This window comes from Ochotona princeps, chromosome 31 (genome assembly GCF_030435755.1).
Source record: "Ochotona princeps isolate mOchPri1 chromosome 31, mOchPri1.hap1, whole genome shotgun sequence".
NCBI lineage: Eukaryota > Metazoa > Chordata > Mammalia > Lagomorpha > Ochotonidae > Ochotona > Ochotona princeps.
Genome location: NC_080862.1, coordinates 4,334,802 through 4,348,713, shown reverse-complemented (window position 1 = coordinate 4,348,713; position 13,912 = coordinate 4,334,802). Strand labels below are relative to the sequence as shown.

General features: G+C 38.6%; 1 protein-coding gene across 1 annotated transcript in view; it reads right to left on the bottom strand.

Annotated features, from left to right (window-relative positions):
* The window catches only part of VPS13A (vacuolar protein sorting 13 homolog A), a 118,142-nt gene that overhangs the window by 594 nt on the left and 103,636 nt on the right, over nucleotides 1-13,912 (bottom strand). Inside the window, exons 69-71 of the mRNA XM_004591780.3 lie at nucleotides 5,799-5,884; nucleotides 3,232-3,355; nucleotides 1,572-1,646 (exon numbers count right to left, since the gene is read on the bottom strand). Coding sequence (XP_004591837.2) covers nucleotides 1,572-1,646; nucleotides 3,232-3,355; nucleotides 5,799-5,884 — 285 coding nt within the window. The remainder of the gene's footprint in view (nucleotides 1-1,571; nucleotides 1,647-3,231; nucleotides 3,356-5,798; nucleotides 5,885-13,912) is intronic.

Sequence of the window (13,912 nt, the reverse complement as noted above, 5' to 3'; positions counted from 1 at the left end):
CCAGCAGACAGAGTATCTTCCTTGCTGTCTCTCCTCCTCTTTGTGTATCTGATTTTCGAATACAGAAGTAGGAATAACACTTCTCTAAGGGTTTTGGACTTGGATGTTCATCTTCATAAAAAGCAAAGCGCACTGAAGCTGCCCGAGGGAAAAGGAAGCTTGGTAGCTGGAAGACAGAGCGGGCGTAGCATGAAAATGACGTGTGTAAATGGAACCTATGTCCATTTGGTTCACAGACAGGATTGTAGTGATTGAGTAGCTATACACAGGCAGTTCTACAGCTGGTACAGCTTCAGAAGATCTTTCAGCATTTCAGATATTTCATGATACCTTTCTAAATAGCATGCAAATCCAATTCAAACCTTTTTTTTTCCACGAACAGGTAAGTGTGTGTTAGATTTAATACGTAGAAAGATTCAGTGGAGACGTCTAGGCCTCCAACTTGAGATCCTAGGAAGAATGGCTGTAAGGCAGTGCAGAGGGAGACCCGAGCTCACCAGCCTTCTCTGGGAGACTGGCAGGAGGAGAGGATTACACAGAGCCAGGGGTAAAGTCACACCTGGACTGAATGGATACTTCTTAACAGAGAAACTGGACTAAAGGGCCACGTCCTTCAATAACAAAAAGAACATGAGCTAATCCGTTACCACCATGTCCCACTCTGCCTCCCTGCTGCCGGGGCATGCGTATTCAGGCTCTGCTTTATTTCTCTGTAATGTCTCACTTGGTTTTCTACTACGGAGAATGCCAGTGTTGCCTGATATTAAAATGTCTTGATAGAAAATCACACAGCATCTGCTAATTTGTCTAAACATGTAGAGTCCCTGTGTCTGGGTCCAAATGTATATACAGAAAAACAGACACGCAGACAGAAACACAGAGGAAGGCACGGGCTTCAGCGTCTCCTTGCTGCACTGCTCCTGGCTGGCACAACCATGAAACTCACTAGTTCCCGAGGCTTGCAGTATGCAATGGCCCCTTTACTGGAACTGACCATGTATCAGTTGAGCTCATGAGGTCAGACAGTCACAGTTTACACTTCCTTCAGCGCCATAATTACCAAAGTACATGTAAATTCACTGCAGAAATATGCAGAGTTCGACTGGCCTCTAGTCAAGTGTTACTGTCAAGGAGAGCAGAGCCAGGTTTTCCGACCGCAGGTCTCACCCCCTCTGCCCTGGCTGCATCCTGACGGCAATGCTTCGCCGGTGCTGCCGGACAGCACTACAGCTATGCTCAGAAAAGCCAACCACACAAGCCCACCCGTCTCCTGCTCAAGGTGACAGGTTAACACAAGAAAGAAATCATTTTTGCTGATTTTTTTAAAACAGATTTACAGTTAGGGTTTAGAATACGACAACACAATTCGTTTTGACAAGCAAGCAGGAGTGTGAACTGAATGTAGTGGAAAATGTATGTTGGAAGTTTTATCTAGTTATATATACTAAAATCTGCCAAAATACAACATAAAATAAAAACCCCAACACAGTGTGCTATTTTGAAAAATAGTCCACTGACATGACATTGAGTACTTCCTACCTGGTTTCAGAGAAGATTCATTATATACTTACCCTAGCATCCTCTGAGGTCTTGAAGTTAATTATTTTTCCAAACTCTCTTGCATGGAATACAGACTTTACTCGTTCCTGTGATAAGAATGCTAACTTCATTAAAGAGAAAATCCAGTTGTAGAAATACAATGAAGATACACTACACGTTTTTATTAGCCCATGTTTAACGTGTCATACAAATACTTTAAAAGAATGAGGAACCATGAAGAATCAAGCTAAAAAAAACCCAAACCTACATTCTAACGCATTCATCATTCACAAACCTAAGTTAAGGAGCGTAAGAAGAGGGGTGGGACGGGGAAAACAGCCAGCACACGGTCAGATGCCAACTGACCAAGTCCCAAAACATCGATGGAGCGGAAAAGGCCAGTCCGGGGACTCTACTACTACTGGCTTTCCTCTTCGAATAATTTCTCTGACATTTTTGATATCAGGCCATGGAATCACGGTTCAACCAAGCTCAAAAGCAATAAACATTACAGAAATGAACTCATACATATATACATGTATACATGGATCATAGAGCTATGTATTTGTGACACTTTAAACCAATCACATAATAAAAATGTATGAATAGAGTATATGATCATAGGTAATTCTGATTATTTATACCCTCAATACTCTGTTTAGTGTCTGTGGGAAGAACTGTCTGAAAGCAAATCCTAAGATCTGAGAGACAAAAAGTGGGACTACAGTGAGGACGGCGTTTGTTCCATAATCACGGGCAGGGTCATAGAAGCAGCACAGTGGAAGTCTTATTTGCCTGGTAATTCCTATAAGTGATTTAAACATCCAGACAAATTTAGACTCTAGAAAAAATAATCTAAGATTCCTGCCTTCCCAACCCCCAAAAGTCTCAAGATGGAAGGGGGGGAAATCCAGGAAATAAGAGCAATGTTATTCCCAGCAAGGGAAACACATGAATGAGCAGGGGCTGGAGGAGGGGCTCAAGCTATTATTGGAGACCATGCCATGGTGTGGAAGGCTCAGCCTGTGCCCAGGGTGTCTGAATCCTATATGGGCACTGCTTTAAGTCTTGACTGCTCCATCTCCAATGCAGCTCCTTACTGTTGGCCTAGGAACGCAGCAGAAGATGGACCAACTCCTGTGTCCCCTGCACCCATGTGGGAGACCTGGAAGAAGCCTCAGACTCCTGGCTTCGGACAGGCCCAACTCCAGATACTGTGTCCAGCCAGGGAGTGAACTAGCAGATGGAAGATCTCCATCTCTCCTCTCTGTACATCTTCCTTTCCAATAAAAATAAGTCTTTTAAAACAGAGGGGCTAGAAGCTACGACGACTATTCCACGTATGGGGAAGGCCAGTTCTGTAACTGCACATAGAACGAGGGACCAGAACTTGAAAACAATATAAAAACACTATATACAAACATCATCTTTAAAGTCACGTTTTCCTTACTCTGTAAAGATATGAAGGAACTTCAAGAAGTTTGTACAAAATGAAATTAAACATTTCGAAATCTATTCTTAATACACCTTTGCTGTTATCACTGTAACTGTCGGCTCGCATTCTTTCAAGCCTGAGTAACAGCAGTGAAAATAAATACCAAGGTACAGTGTACAGCAACTTGAACAAAAGGTTATTTGTACTGCTTCGTACTGACTTCAGAGTTAGTTTAAAAAAATGTCTCTTGAACCTACCTTTGCTTCGATGCGCAGTCTTCTCCCATGAACAATGAATGGTTCTTTCGTGAATTCGTCAAAACTGTACTGCCACTCACACGTAAGCTGTCCAAAGGTTCCTTTTGTTACAAACAACACCCCACTAGGTGGTCAGGGGAGGGAGGGGAAAGAAACCCATTAGACAAACTGCTGCACTTACAGCCAGTAGGGCAGGATACATCATTTCCAAGTCAAGTAAATGTGGAATGTGGACTAGGGAAAACTATTCTAGACCATGAAAAAATCGTAACTTAGAAGAACTGGTTACACATGCATGTTCTTAGATCGTAACGGAATTAAACTTTCTACAAACGGCAACAGAAAGGTAACAGGAATATTTCCAAAGACCTGAAAATTAAGACACAGCTAAATAATCCATAAATAAGAATCTCAAAGGAGACTAAAATATTTTGATTAGAATAAGAATACTTTATAAACTTTAAGAAATAGCAAACATTTACAGAAAGAATTCTTAACTGGCAGTCTGGAGAACTTTCGGTAATTACTGATGCTTCTTATTAAGGCTCCAAACTCCGAACTTACATTAGGAACAGAGTTTTCCAGTCACACTGAATAATATCAACAAGTCCCTCACTCCAGGTTTGTCATAGTAAATTCAAGCCCTATTAATGTGAATTTTACACAGAGACTTAAAAACACTTAGGCTTTTTATTCTGATCAACTCTGGTTTTCTCTTCTGGAGGAAGCAGTCAGTAACTTACAATGCCTACAAGAGTTTCCTGTTTGCCCTTCCTTGAAAAGTATTCCCAGTTTTTCTTTCTGGTTGTAATATCAATTATAGATTTCTTTTAAGGGACACATTTTAAGTTAGGAGATGAGTTAGAGAAACTAACTAATATTAGGAGATGAGTTAGACAAACACAAGCTAGGAGATGAATTAGACAAACATTTGCTTCCTGCCTGGGATGGAAAAGCAGAAGCAAGGCTTTCTGCTCTTATTTCAATGTTCTGTCCCTACCTCATCTTTCACCAGCCATGCCTCAGAGATGCGAGGAGAAGTCTAGGGATTCCCCGTAGCCCCCAGCCAGGTTCAAGGACAGCAGCACGTTCTGAGGCAGCAGGTTCCTACTGGCCCTCACCTGATCCAACAATTTGCTATTCTCAACCCAAACTCGGAAATAAAAACGGTATATACAAACATCTTTTAAGTCATGTTTCCCTTACTCTGTAAAGATATAAAGGAACTTCAAGAAGTTTGTATAAACTGAAATTAAGAAGTTATTTTGGTGCACGAACATTTCCAACTCTAGGAACGGCTTCTTAATCCACAGTTGCTGTGAACTCGGACGGTTCCTTATTTACGCTGCTTCATTTTAAAAGGTGTATTCAGAAAATTATTTAAAAGACTTGGGAACGAACTTCACAGCTGGCTGCTGTTTAACTGGAATGATTCCTACCATTCTGCTACCAATGGGAGGGAGGAAGGAAGAAAAGACATTGAAACAGTTTGTGAACAGAAAGTTGACTACTGAAGAATGTTATTTTAAAAACTGACAACAAGTTTCAGGTTAATTAGGGCACACACTTCTAGATAGGTAGCTATTTATACATTAAGACCTCAACATGCTACACGGAACAAGCTCAAGATCTACACAGCAAGTAACAAAAACTAAGTAGAGTATCATGGGTAGTGGATGCCCTGGCACATGTATGACTGTACACCTGAGAAGACACAGAATGTTGCAAGAAGGGTAGAAAGGAAGGAAGTGAAAGGGGCTAACTCTGGAAAGGGAACAGTCGCAGCATCATCTGAGCTGCAACGAAGATTTACAGGTGTAACTTCCAACACTGAGTGCAAGTCTCTCCTTGGAGCTACACTTTAGCTAAAATAGTGCTGTAATTTTAGACTCTGAAGTCACTGAGACTTCATCTGTCTTTGAAAACATTAGAAATGATTGGTAAGTGCAGCAGTCAAGTTGGAGCACTTTTTCAACAGTGAAGAAAGTTACTGCTTCACTGATTACTACTGTTTAGCCCTAACTTCTCCCTCCTTGGGGTCCAATTTGCATACTGTGCGACCCAGGAATCTCCATCTGAACCTGCACTTGGCTCATCCCTTCCCCTGGTTTAGTAACGACTCCTGCAGTCTCTTCCTTAGAAGCTACGCCAGCATTGACTTCTTGCATCTAACTTTCCAGCACTACCTAACGTTGCATCAGGGAGCTATCCATATAACATATGCATCTACTTATGTTAATACATCTCTATATTTTAATGAATAGATATTATCAAAGGGCTGTTATATCTGGGTTAACCTTTTCAGGGAGGAAACTTATCTTTGAAAGAAGATAACCTTAAGGAATGGTCATACTCAAATTGGTTGAAATACTAACAAATGTGTGTGTTTGCACATGACCATGTTCATGTGTGTGCATGTACAGAACTGAACATGAGCTTGCAGAGCCGGACGACCAGAGCTCGCTCCCTTCACGCGATTACATGGAGCAAAACCTGAGCAACAACTTCGCCTCAAGAATGGTCATTAGTTAACCCTTTATCAAGTTACATTACAGAAAGCAAGTTACCTTCTGGTTATCATGAACATGTCTGTTTGATTGATCATGACATGGGTGAAGTATCTGTGTTTTGCAAATCTTCCGTTTTCCATGACCTAGAGAGAGAGAGAGAGAGAGAGAGAGAGAGAGTGAGTGAGTGAGTAAGCAAACAAGACATTCCATAATGCCTTATTATATTCTAAAAAACATTTTTCAAACAGAGGCCAAGTCATTAACTATATCAAAAACAACAAGCTTTCACAAGGTCCTTGCTGTTTTTCAAGCAGCTGCGGCACTACTCGGTCCCACATCACTCAGCCACAGCAGGGGCAGTCATTAGATCCGTAGAAGCTGCTGTTATCTCAGTTTAAATTCAATCCAATGAAGTCTTAAACTACAGTAACTTTATCTTACACAACTGTATGAAAACAGATTTTTTTAGTTATTTTTACTAACACATATGTAAACATATGCATCTCATACAATTCTAGCATCACCTGCAGTTTAAGTCTCGTGAAAGTCCGTACCTGCCTTACAAACAAGCTCTTTGCCAGTCTCACAACCCACTGAAAGAGTGGACTCTGCTCACTGAGGGCTGCAAGGCTACCGCACATGCAGGCACTACCCGCACACTGCTCTGCACAATTCTGTCCCCGAAGACCGAAGCATAACTAGAAAACACAAGTTATTTCAAACTGTCTTCAGTGGCCTTGGCTCCAAGGAAGCAGCCACCTAGGCTCTTGTCTTCCAACTATGCCAGTATTTTAAAAATCTACTAATTGAACACTAGTCTCTTTAAAGGCAAGCAATTCAACTGCGACTGATTCTTCAAGAGGCATGTTAAGGATTTAGCCAAAATGTGAGACATCTTCAAAAAATTTTTAAAAGTCGATTTTTAAAAAGTTGTGTAATTATACACAATTTTTTTGTATCAAAATTTAAAATTATTTGACTGTAGAACAAAGTTATGTGGTGATTTAACAATCTTGGTGTAGAAAGACCACAGAATAGTCTTTACTTTTATTGGAGAAAAAGGTTTAAAAAAAACAAAACAGCAGGATTAATCCAAAATACTAATCGCAGGGAAGAGGTTCCTAACCTCAAAGATTATAAAAGAATGAGAAAAGTGTAACTTTACACATAGTAGGCAGGACAAATACACACCCTGTATAATCAAAAAAGGGCAATAACCATAAACACTCAAAAAAATTAAGTATTATCAAAGTATTTATTTAAAAGTAATAAATTTATAAATGAAGAACCTATGTGAAATGGAGGTTTTCAAAAGAAAAATTATTCAAAGAAAAATATAAAATATTAGCAAGGATTAGAAATTATTTACATATGAAACTCAGGTATGTAAAACCAGCAATCAGTTAAACGCAAAGAAAAAAATGAGCAATAGAAACAAATATTTATGTATGGTAATAAGTTTAACAAATTACATACAGAACTTTTGTAATAAAAGCTATAATGCTTTATTGAGAAATATATTTTGAAAATAAAAAGCCAAGTTTAATTCTTGGATATGAATATTCATTACAATAAAGATTATATTCATCCCAATATTTGTATCTTCTCAATGGGATCCCAAGATTGTGATTTCTGGAGGATGGTTGGGAGAAGGTGAATTTACTGTGGCAAAATTGTGGTAAAATTTATCTAGAATAAATGTGTGGTAACACCCAGTAAATCATGAGAGGTGGAGAAAGCTGACCCTGTGAGACATTCATGCAACTTACAAAGCTGCAATCAGCAATGAAACGTTTTTGGTACTGGTGAAGTCTATATAGACATTCTTTGCAGAGAACAGATCACAGCAATCAACCAACACACAACACAGGACTTTACAAAACCCTATATACCTGAAAGTAGCAGAGGGTAACATCAGGACACAATCACCATCTAAACGGTATGCTGGATAACACGAAACAAAGCCAAATTCCTCTCTAGTCACACCAAATTAACCCACAAAATCAATGATTTAAACACACAAAATGACCATAAAAGTACAGAGTGACCATATACTCTTGAAATGGGAAAAGGCCAAACAAAATAAAATATCCATCAAAAACAGAAAAAATAAGTACACAGAAATTAAACTGCAGAGAACTGCATATACAAGTAAGTCAATAATCAAAATCAAAGGATAAATTGGAAAACTGTCAAATTACAGGTACAGAACGAACTTCCTAAAAGCTGTATTCTAACAATTTGAAATCAACCAAGGAAAAAAATGAGTAAACCAACAGAAAAATATACATAAAGGATATGAACAGATGGCTTAGCAAGAAAGTACTTCATTAACACATCTTAACCTTCAAATAATTTAAAAATCATGGCTCAACTTGAGTTCCAGCTTGTGTTTAAACATCAGCTTTAGGTACTGCAGTGGAACCCATCTTTCACTACAGCGCATTTTTCACACTTTAAATCAAACCAAATGTCAACAGTCATAAAAGCGTTTGATAAAAATAGAAGCTAAAAATACTTCAAAGAGTAATTCAAGCAATATTTTCTGTAATTCATCCAAAACCGTAAGTGCAAGCACTTGGAAAATGAATGGATATTATGATCATACTAGTCCACTTCAAAAAAAATCTACTGGAGTGCATACAGTTAAATAAACATCAAAAGCAACTAATTGCTGGCCTGTTACTGTTAAAAACACATCAATATTCAATAATAGCAGTATTATAAGCAGAATACAAAATTTTACAACTAAATCCCCAGAAGCATGGAGAGAATGTCATGGCTTATCGGCCATGATCATTCTAACACATGGTAAAATATACAAATGTCATGCTTTTTAGTCACCATGTTCAGTCTACCTGACTTTATACATTATGTATACCAGAAAAAAAACTTCAGACCTGAGAGGGATGTTGTTGTTCACCCAGACCAACATCTTAATTTATACATGAAGAAACTTAAGTGAGATAAGGCAATGTATCTAGTAAGTCCATCTAAATCTTAAAAAAAATCTTGTGTAATCAGGTAAAATGGTAGTTAAGTCACCTGACTGGGCTTAGCTAAAAAACATGACTAAGGACACTGGTTTCCACACTTAGCTACCACCAGTGCTTTTCTCTACACCATGTTAGCTCTGATAGTGTCGGGCATACCTCCCCACGGTCCCCCAAAAATCCCACTTCCTGGATACTGATCGTTGCTAAGGTGGAAGGTATGGCGGCTTCGCTTAGCTGACTCTCTACATCAGCAGTGTCCAATTCGTTCAGTGCCAGTATCTTGCATTTCTTCTTCCCAAACAGATGCTAGATAGGAATGTTGCTATTATTGATTTGATATCTTTTAAATAAATGTAGAATTACAAAGATCATGGCAAGCTTTGGTTGCAAGTGTTCAGAGTTGTGGCTTACTGGGTTATCCTGCACCCCATTTTCAGAGGGCTGGTATCAGATCTTGCTACTCTGCTTCCAATTCCACTCATGTGCCTGGAAAGCAGGTGGTGGCTTGAACATCTGAGGCCTGTCACCCATGTTGCGGAGTCAGATGCAATTCCTGACTCCTAGCTTTGGTCTGGCCCAGCCCTGACTGCTGTGGTCACCTGGAAAGTTCAACAGTTGAATGAAACATCTCTCTCTGTCCCTCTGCATTTCAACTAAATAAATCTGAAAAAAAAGCCTGAAATACGAAGGTATTAACATCGATTTACATAGAATTTACTCTTACTGGTTATAAAAAGTAATCTTGACAATAGGATGCTGGACACTCTGCCACTGTCCATGCCAACAATGATGGACTTGTGATTGCTGATGAACGATAGTGTTGCAATAATTTAGACAAAATCGGTGGAAAGGGGGGGGTGGAGGAAGGGACTTGGGGAGGGGTAAGGGAAATCCCAGAGCCTATGGAACTGTATTCTAAAATAATAATCCTAATTTTAAAAACTGGGGAAAAAGTAACCCAGTAAAGATGGGACTCCCAAAGAAACTGCTAGATATATCTTGACACTTGAGTGCTGGACTATATACCAGTCTTTAAACTTAGTGTCAGGACACACTTCAAAAGAACGATGGACTTGTGACTGCTGTTGTGGGACCAGACTATTGTTAAAATATAGGGGAAAGCAGTAGGAGGAGGGTCTAGGAGAAGCTGGAATGGGAAATCCGAGCCCAAGGAACTGTATCATGAGAAAGAGTAAAGAGCAGAATTTGTGTGTAGGTTATATGCAAATACTAAACATTTTCACAAGGGACTTGAATACCCACATGTCCGAATATTCTCTGGAGACTTGCCATCAATCCTTCATAGATACCGAGAGACAACGGTATACATAGTCCAGCTGAGGCAGGGAAGCTTATTTCTATAGTTTACTGGGGTATGGATTCAGATATCACACTTCTTCCAATCACTTCAAATGTCACATCATCCTAAAGGGTATCTCCTTGGAACATGGGGCACCTTATGTGTCTTAACTGTGGCAGCTCCTTACTGGAGTGACTAACAGCACGCTTGTTTCTAACCACCTGAGCAAAGCAGGTAAAGACAAGGACAAGCTCAGGAGGGGCGAGGAATCTTCACTCCCCTTTTCAGGCAGGGATCTTGTGTCAGTGAAGAGTGACACACAACTAGCAAATGCTTCAGAGAATTGTGGAATGAATCGAGACACGACATTACATTCTGTCCTTACATTCATGATCAAATCAAGGCAATACAAATTCAATTGCATATTATATATTCTGATGTCAATTTCATTATTCAAAGTAACCTGCCATTATTCCGAAAATGTTAACTTTATATTCTATAAAATATTAGCTTCCTCCAGGTACATTTTTACACTTCATATTTAAACTCTCCAACTAAGACTTGAAGTATCACAAAAATATGTGAAATACACATCTCTGCAAATGCTTCCCATGGTTATTTACAATGCTAAATTTTCACTGAAAAACCGTCATTGTATTTCATCATCTTGAGTGGTTAGAATATAGACTTTACTTGAATTTGTAACTAAAGCCTCTTAACTGAAGCAAAAAATAAAAACATTGCTTCGTTTCACAGACAACAGCAAACTTCATTTACATATGAATGGATGAGGTTTCCAATCTAATTTCATAAAAAGGGACTGTTTCATTGGGTTAGTCAATGTGACCTTTCTTTCACAGGACTTTAGGCCAACAAAAAAAATCAGGCATTTTATAACTTGGGTCCTGTAACAGTATTACAGCTGGCGTGTATATATGCACAAATGCACATGCGTGTACACAGATATCTCAAGGAGGCTAACTAAACCATCTGCTGAGTCCTTCACCTGTCCACAGTAACTACAGGATGCTAAAAGGCTGAGCTCCAAAATAGAGAAACCATGAGTCTTGTGCCAGAATTAAGGATGCTTAGCTTAATTAAGACTGTAGAGTTTCTAATCTAATATTCACTGAATATTAAAAAGGGGAAGCTTAAAACTGTTTTCCATTTCAAATTTCTTTTATTGGTAAAATAAAAGGATAGTATTAATTCATCCTTCACATATTTACAAATGTAAGGAATGCAATGACAACAAACTTTAATGAGACTTAGAAATCAGATTTGTGCCAAATTACTAGATTAAAAACAGAATTAAGCAATACATGCCAAATTTGATAACAGAAAATCCAGAGCCTTCCACTACAAGGAATAAGCACCTCCAGAGGAAGACATTATTTCTATATCTTATTCAGAAACTACTTTCCTTAAATAATTCCTAAAGGTTCTAAGTGGAGCAAATTATTCCTTTGACTCCAGCTATATTTAGTGGAACACACAGCTCACTGTCCGCATGTCTGTGTCCTTGAAAATAGCATCAGCAAAGCCTATCTGAGAGCCTTCTGATAAATGAGATGAAGCCTGACAGTTGCATCCAAGTTGAACAGGTCATCTCCAACTTGCCTGGGTCACACAGCTGCTCTCTCCAGCTTTCTGATCCCACCCAGAGGCATCCTTCCGGAGGAAGCCCCCAGAGGAGGGGGCAGTCCAAGAAGCCTCCTACTCCTCACACTCGTCCACTTACTCAAGGTTTCGGATGAAGCAGAAGGGCGTTCAGCACTACTCTGGTGACGTGACTGCTACGTAACCCTTTCTTCCACGTTAGCTGTACTTCTTCTTAAGGGAAAGCAAAGACTGGCGGCTGCAGGCAGTGCTACTAAGGCAGTGTTTGAGGCTAATTAGAAACATCTGTAACTTCTGGAAGAAAAGAAATACACAGCAAACAAAAACAGCCTCCCTGCTACAACTTTTACAGGCAAGTATGATATTTCTGTTGAGGGTTCAAAGACACCATGGATAAAATCCACAAATGTCTGAAAGGGTAAAGAATTCACTACTCCCATGGGACAATGGAGTTACACAGCAGCTATACACACACATACACACACACTCTTTGTTGAAAGACAAGATTTTTAAGGGGAAGTTTTTTTAAAGGTAAAATGAAAAGGCAGAAATATATCTAGTGAAAAACTTGCTATAGCAGCAATAAAAAAAATAAAGAGAAGGTTCTGCCGGCTCTTTATGCTCTTCGTTAGTGCAGATGAACTTCTCCCCACTTACTATTCTGTGAAGCTCATACAGTTCTAACCTTTACAAGTTAGTAATACTGTTTATAAAAACATAAAGGAATAGAAACAATATGCAGATCACAACTGCGAATAAAAATTTAAAAAGGAAACATACTAGACATGGTAGGCAGGCAAAGAATATGCTGTTTGGTATAATTTCCTATGTTTAATCATGCACACAATCTCAGTAACTTTTGTGCCTTTTAATTTCATTCTAACACAATCTTTATGAAATATTCTTATATTTGATCTAACAAAATTAAGAGACATGCCAAGTTCTAGTACAAATTCTCAGAATATCTTGTAAGTCATAATGTAGTTGGCAGATTGTTGGTAAATCATAATTTGCAATAGAAAAAACAGACTGCACATTAAGACAAATCACAGTTGTATCAGACTATCCTGGTTGCTAGTTTTTAAGAAACAAAACAAAAATATAACATTTCAATGTAACAGCTATTCCTGAATGGCATGTACATTTTACTAGAAATATTTATCATTTCTTTGCTAAGTATGTGCAATTAAGATTAGATTAAACTCAAATTTATAACATTTTGAATCTGTTTTTTTGAAATATACTATTGCTTTATTGTTGGTTGGCTGACACAGCAGAATTACTAAATTTATCGCACTGACAGGCACATAACTGTGGACCTGAAAACATTTCATAGCACTAAAACAAGCCAATGAATAAACCTCTGTAAATGAAAACCATCAATTATTCCAATTAGTTCTTTTTTTTTTTTTTCCAATTAGTTCTTTAACACGGATCCATTTGAAACAATATTTTACTCTCCTTTGATTCAGAAATTTGTATGATGTTGGTTGTACTCAGTGCACTTCATAAATTCTGACATTCAACTACTGGAATTAAAAATGAGACTGTTAGTCTAAATATTTTAAGTTGACTTACATTTTCCTTAAAGCTACGAGGACAGAAAATAATATTCTTTTACACACTTATAACTAATACCAGATTTAAAATGACATACTGAACATCAGATTTAAACTCTATACAGCCTTTAATATTTTGAGGCTGTTTCAAATTCAATGGCAGGAAAATCTATGAGATGAAAACCTGAGGCTTCAAGATGTGGTAGAAAAACACCGACTGCTATTTGGAATGGTCATTTCTGACCCTTCTCGCATCCCCAGGGTAACGCACAACTTCCCGGGAGGGTTTCCGTCAGGGAGGTGAGCAATCAGCACAGCAGGGACCTTCTGCAGTGTTCTAGAGAACATGGACGTCGCGGACATGTTAACAGCTCCAGCTAGGTTTTCAAACAGTGCGACGTCATGGTCCGTCCTCAGCAACACATTCAACATGTTCTGAACGCTTTCAAAAGCCAAAACATATAAAATACTAAAGAAAACAAATTTAACTTTATTCTCTGTAAGGAATACTGAGTGTTAGCAGTATTACTTTGGATTTAAACTTCTGTTGTCTAGATCCAGCACGAGCCCTAAGCAATTTCAGGCTCTTATTAATTGGGTTACCACAACTGCAGAATTTTTAGGAATTTCCCTGCTCATTTTCAAGGAAATTCAAATGTCAAGCACTTATAAATGGAAATAGAGTTTCTATTGCTA